General features: G+C 43.5%; 1 protein-coding gene and 1 long non-coding RNA gene across 8 annotated transcripts in view; one reads left to right on the top strand and one right to left on the bottom strand.

Annotated features, from left to right (window-relative positions):
* The window catches only part of FXR1 (FMR1 autosomal homolog 1), a 64,769-nt gene extending 62,491 nt beyond the window's left edge, over positions 1 to 2,278 (bottom strand). For 3 of the 6 annotated variants that reach the window (XM_009239574.4, XM_009239569.4, XM_009239573.4), the window contains exon 1: positions 1,860 to 2,248. In XM_009239574.4, the coding sequence (XP_009237849.2) occupies positions 1,860 to 1,910 (51 nt within the window). In that variant the 5' untranslated portion in view covers positions 1,911 to 2,248. 6 annotated transcript variants of the gene reach the window in all.
* LOC129058742 (uncharacterized) overlaps positions 1,482 to 6,003 on the top strand; it is a 40,191-nt gene continuing 35,669 nt past the window's right edge. For both annotated transcript variants that reach the window (XR_008524077.2, XR_008524076.2), the window contains exons 1-2: positions 1,482 to 1,851; positions 4,238 to 4,337. This is a non-coding gene — a long non-coding RNA (uncharacterized LOC129058742). The remainder of the gene's footprint in view (positions 1,852 to 4,237; positions 4,338 to 6,003) is intronic.

Raw genomic sequence — 6,003 nt, 5'->3', positions numbered from 1 at the left:
AATTACCTTCACCTTATTAAAAAAAGGAAAAAATATCTTGCATAGCAGGCTACTGACAAATATACTTTGCTAAAAATAGTTGTCTACCACATGCATGATGCAGAACCATGAATTAAAGCAAAATAATCACTTTCTTTTTTCCAATATGCAAGAAAAAATGCATACCTCCCTTAAACAAGAACTATAGAGCCAAATAGTGAGAATTTAAAACTTTTCGGGAAAGGGGTGGGGGGGGGGGGTGATACAAAACGACTTATCTACACTTGATAGGAAAAACATGGATAAGTCTATTCTTTGCGCCGTCTTACCCAGCGAACTGTATCTGCAGTAGTCCAGGGAAAGCAACCACCAGGTTTCAATAACAACAAAAGTCAATTAACTATGTACTCAAATTTCACCTAGGTCATTGGTCTGACATCAAGTCTTAAACCGAGAACGTTAATGTTAACTACTCACGCATTAACATAAAGTCTCATTTCCAACAGGCACTGTTCCTACTTTAAGTTTACCACCTAAGGAGATTTAAACTTGCAAAAAGCTTAGGAGGATCCTTTATACGCTGTGATTCCCCATTATGCTAGTACCACGTGACAGTTAAACCAAATCCACAGAGCTAATCAGTAAACTAAGAAAAGAAAGTCAAAATGCTGAAAACAGAAAATCGTGGCCAAATAAAATAAAAACACATGGGATAAAAGGTACGCTGAAATGAAAACCTGTGAGAATTCATTTTGCATATGCACAATACTCATGTATTAGAAGAAGGTCCTTCATAAAAATAGCCAAGACTCTCAAACATTTGAGATGCTGGCTTAGTGAGGCTGACTGACAGACAACAGCTGGGGAGATTCTGTATTGATCTTCTAACAGCCTGGCATATTTCGGGAAAATAAGGAGAAAAGAACGCTATAGCGGCAAAAAACAAACTATTAGGATTTCATTTTCAGATATGTGAACGCTGAATGCCCCACCAAATTCCTCTACTCTATTCCTCTTACGTTTTTCAGCCCTGATTCCATAGTAATGCATGTCCTTCCTCCCAAGCAAACAAAAAACCTCGTGGGAGAAAAAACAAAAACAAAACAAAACCTCCCTCCAAAAACAGCAGCAGTGATATAAAGAAATTAGTCACCTCTCCACCTATCTCCCTGATCCATTTCGCATTTTAAATCTTACTTTAAAGCTCACAACTCTCCTTTTCTTCCGTAATAGAGGGGCTAAGGCGCCGCCCAATTTCCCAGGCCGCAAAAATATTCCAACCCGCCACAATTCAAGGTTTTCTGCTTTCTGTATTCGATCCTAACCCTCAATCCGGTACCCCCATTCTCCTCAGACACTAAAGATTTGTTGGCCCAAAACTCAAATACAAGGGTGAATTCCAAAGATTCCGCGATACACCCGCCCCAGGGGGTGGGGAGGGGTCGGAGGAGCGGGCTGAGGAGCTCCCGCCCGGCCCAGTTCGAGGGGCGGGGGAGCGGGTGTGACCACACAATCCCACCGCCTCCTTTCACGACTCCCCCACCTCCCAGAGCTCGGGCCTGCTCCGAAGGAGCTCCCGCCGCCCAGCAGCCACTCAGCTGCTTCCCACCGGCCCGCCAGAACCATACTAGCAACCAAGAGAGTTCATAACTAGGAAAATGCAAGAGGTGTCCGACGTGTTGTTTCAAAACATAACGGAGCCCCGGCCCCCGAGACCGTTAAACCGCGGGTGGAGGGGGGAGAAGCAAGGACTCCAGCGGCCTCGAGCTTTGGCCTGGCTGCCTTTCCGACCCCAAACCTCACTCTCTGGGACCACCAACCCTCCCTCAAACGCGCTCCAGCCCCTAGAACACTCGACAAAGTGACAAAACGGTCAGTACCTTGTAGAAAGCCCCGTTGGAGCCGCGAACCTCCACCGTCAGCTCCGCCATGTTGGAACCGCAAAGGCCGCTGGGAAGAGATTCTAGAAACTTTCCAACCAAGGGCGAGAAGGAGGCGGGGAAAGGGGAGGGGAAAACAGGGCTGGGATTGGGATCCCCCGCCCCTCACCCCTGGGGTCTCAACGTGCCGCCCCGACTCTTCAGGTGGGATCCCTGCGCAGCCTGCATCACTGGCCTTGGGCTCCGCCTGCCGCCGTCTACGTCGGATTTGCCTCCCGACACAATCGCCCGACCTTTGTTGACCCGCCGCTAGGTCCCCGCCCCACAGTGCCCGCTGTTCGCACCGCGGCGGCCGAGTAGTGCCTCCAGCTGCCACAGAATGAACTGCCCAGGCACAGCCTGCCCCGCGCATCGGCATTCCCCTGCGCTCCGGCATCCTGACCTTAAACTTCTGGAAGTGCTGGCTGCCCTGGAATGGCTTTTTCACCCACTTTTTGGGCTCCAGTTGCCCTGGGGAAGAGGGATGCCTACAAAATAGACATACTATTGTGTCCCAAGTTATTTCGCCCCGCTCTTTTTTTAAAAAAGTTGGGCCTTCTCTTGACTCAAATTCCACAGTTCCACACCCCCTCAAACAATTTGGCCTAGCCCTCTCCCCACCTGTTACCACTTTAGCTATTTAAAAGTCAAACTGAGTATTTTCAGGGCAAGTTAATTGTGTTCACACCCTAGAACAGAGTTTAGGTGAATTCGCCTTATTAAAAGTAGTCAGACAAACTTAATAGAGCAGGAGACCACGTTCTCCTCTGCTAAATGCATGCAAATTTCCACAAATAGGATCGAAGCAGAACCATCACCAGTTTTATAAGCATAACAAATACTTTGGGTATGGATTTTAACAACTTAATACTGAAGCTCCTTCCCTAAGCAAGGGCTTTGGAAAATAATACTATAAGTGCTTCTTGTTATACTTACATTATTACCATTTTCGCAGAAAAACTTAAGAAAGGATACTTTGCTAACATTCTATACTTCCCATGAAATGCCCACTGACCCAGTTTTTCAGATTCTAAAAAAATAAAATGTACATAACATTTTATGAGCACGTCTGCATCTCTGAAGATTCTGGGAGAAAATGAGGGCTGTGGAAGTGCTCACTGTTGTTATGTACAGGATATTCTATTTATTTATTTAGAGACAGAGTCTCACTCTGTTACCCAAGATGGAGTGCAGTGGCGTGATTACGTTGCAGCCTGGACTTCCCAGGCTCAGGTGATTCTCCCACCTCAGCCTCCCGAGTAGCTAGGACTACAATATTTATTTTATTTTATTTTTTTTTTTTTTAGACAGTCTCGCTCTATCGCCCAGGCTGGAGTGCAGTGGTGTGATCTCAGCTCACTGCAACCTCCGCCTGCTGGTTCAAGTGATTCTCTTGCCTCGGCCTCCGGAGTAGTTGGGATTACAGGCGCGCACCACCACACCCAGCTAATTTTTTTGTGTTTTTAGTAGAGACGGGGTTTCACCATGTTGGCCAGGCTGGTCTGGAACTCCTGACCTCATGATCTGCCTGCCTCGGGATTACAGGCATGAGCCACCGTGCCCAGCCTATTTATTCACTCCCGGCCTATTTTTTTTTTTTTAAGACAGGATCTCTATCGCCAAGGCTGAAGTGCAGTGGCACAATCATAGCTCACTGTAACCTTGAACTCTTGGCCATCCCACACTGGGCTGGGATGTTCTTTTTAAAGTGTTGATCATAATGAGAAAAATGTAAACAACTAAATGCCCATCAATGAGTAATAGCCACCATTTATTAAGGGTACCTTATGCTAACACTTTATATTGTATCTCATTATGATCCTTCAGAATTATAATGTCCTGTTTTCTTAAAAAGTCTTCTTTAGATATAATTCTCCCATTTATAATGTACAATTCAGTAGTTTTTAGTACATTCACAGATTTGTGCAACCATCACCACAGTCAATTTTAGAACATTTTCATCACTGCAAAAATAACCCCATACCTGTTAGCGTTCACTCTAGATTTAACCCCAACTCCCCAGGCCCTAGGAAATCACTAACCTGTTTTCTACCTGTATAGATTTGCCTAGTCTAGATATTTAATATAAATGAAATCACAGAATATGTGTTGCTTTATGACTGGCTTTCTTTTTTCTTTTTCCTTTTTTTTTTTTTTTTTTTTTTGAGACAGAGTCTCACTCTGTTGCCCAGGCTGGAGTGCAGTGGCTTGATCTCCGCTCACCGCAACCTCCACCTCCTGGGCTAAAGCAATTCTCCCGCCTCAACCCCCCGCCCCCCAAGTAGCTGGGAGTACAGACACCACCCACCACGCCTGCCTAATCTTTGTATTTTTTGTAGAGATGGGGTTTCACCACGTTGCCCAGGCTGGTCTCGAACTCCTAAGCTCAAGTTACCCACTGCCTCCGCCTCAGCCTCCCAGAGTGCTAGGATTACAAACGTAAGCCACTGCACCTGGCCTATGATTGGCTTCTTTCATTTAGTATAATGTTTTATAGTTTCATCCATGTTGTAGAATGTATTACTACTCATTCCTTTTTGTCAAATATACTGTTGTATGGCTATACCACATCATTTTATTTATTAATTCATCAATTGATAGACGTTTGTGTTGTTTCTACTTTTTGGCTGTTAGGAATAATGCTGCTATGAAAATTTCTGTATATGTTTTGGTATAGACAGATGTATGTTTTTGTTTCTGTTGGGTATATAGCTAGAAATGGAATTGCTGACTCGTGATAACTCCATGTTTAAACCTTTTGAGGAATTGCCAGACTTTTCTAAAGTGGCTGCATTATTTGCATTCCCACCAGCAATGTATGAGGGTCCAAGTTTGCTTTTCTTTATGGGTTCCCCTCTCCTTTCCTGTCCTCCCCTCCCCTCCCCTCTCCTCCTTTTCTCTTCTCTTCTCTCTTCTCTCTCTCTCTGTTTTGGCTTTCAGTGTATTTTTTGTTTGTTCTTAATGTGAGTGATTTTGAGTATGGATGCAAAAGTTCCACTTGGGCACAGGCTAAAGCATCTCATACTGCCTGAACTCTAAAGAATAAGTATTGTCCCTCTTCAGGCCTTGCATAGCGAAAACATTTGAATTTGGAACCCAGCCAACTCTTTACTAGTTCTTCTAGGTAGATTTCACGATTTCAGTTAAGCAACTGAGCTCTATAGCAACCAGTAACATATGTAAGATCAGACAAGCTCTAAGCGTCAGAACTACGATTTGAGCCCTCTTACTTTCCATTTCCAATGCCACATTAATAACTGTTTGCAGCCTCCATGTAATATTCAAAATGGGACATTACACAAACTTTAAAATTTTGATGTAGATCTATTTTCATCATCATAAAAAGATGTTCACTTTAAAGAAGAATGTCACAAAACACCATACGTAATCATATTAAAATATATACGCAGTGTGTATATACATATATAAAGTCTGAAAGTTAATATTTCCATATATTATTAGAGGATATTTCCAGAAGATGGGCTAATGATTTACATAAACTATATAATGTCTATGTTTTTTGCCCCATCTGAATTTTTCGCAACGAGCATGTTACCTGATCATCAAAAAAAAAAAAAAAAAAAAAAGATCTTTTTGGCTGGGCACAGTGGCTCATACCTTTAATGCCAGCACTTTGGGAGGCCAAGGCAGAGGGATCACTTGAGGCCAGGAGTTTAAAGCCAGGCTGGGCAACATAATGAGAGCTCGTCTCTACAAAAGAGACAAAAGTTAGCAGGGTGTGGTGGTGTGCATCTGTAGTCCAGGCTACTCAGGAGGCTGAGGCAGGAGGATTGCTTGAGCCTGGAGGTCGAGGCTGCAGTGAGCTGTGTTTGCACCACTGCATTCCAGCCAGGGCAACAGAGCAATACACTGTCTCAAAAAAAAAAAAAGATATTTTCATTTTTTAAATACTATACCATGGAATATTCTACAGCCACTAGCAATGAAATTATAGAAGACTATTTACTGATATAAGAAGATGTCTATAACTGTAAAAAGCAGCTTATATATGCAACCAATTTTGTACAGGATACATATATGTATATTGCATGAAAATGTATTACAAATACTTTACCAAAATGCTAACAGTGGTTCTCTTAGGGTA

The sequence above is a fragment of the Pongo abelii genome, chromosome 2 (assembly GCF_028885655.2).
Source record: "Pongo abelii isolate AG06213 chromosome 2, NHGRI_mPonAbe1-v2.0_pri, whole genome shotgun sequence".
Taxonomy (NCBI): domain Eukaryota; kingdom Metazoa; phylum Chordata; class Mammalia; order Primates; family Hominidae; genus Pongo; species Pongo abelii.
The sequence above is the reverse complement of the archived record's forward strand: the minus strand, read 5'-3'. Positions and strand labels throughout refer to the sequence as shown.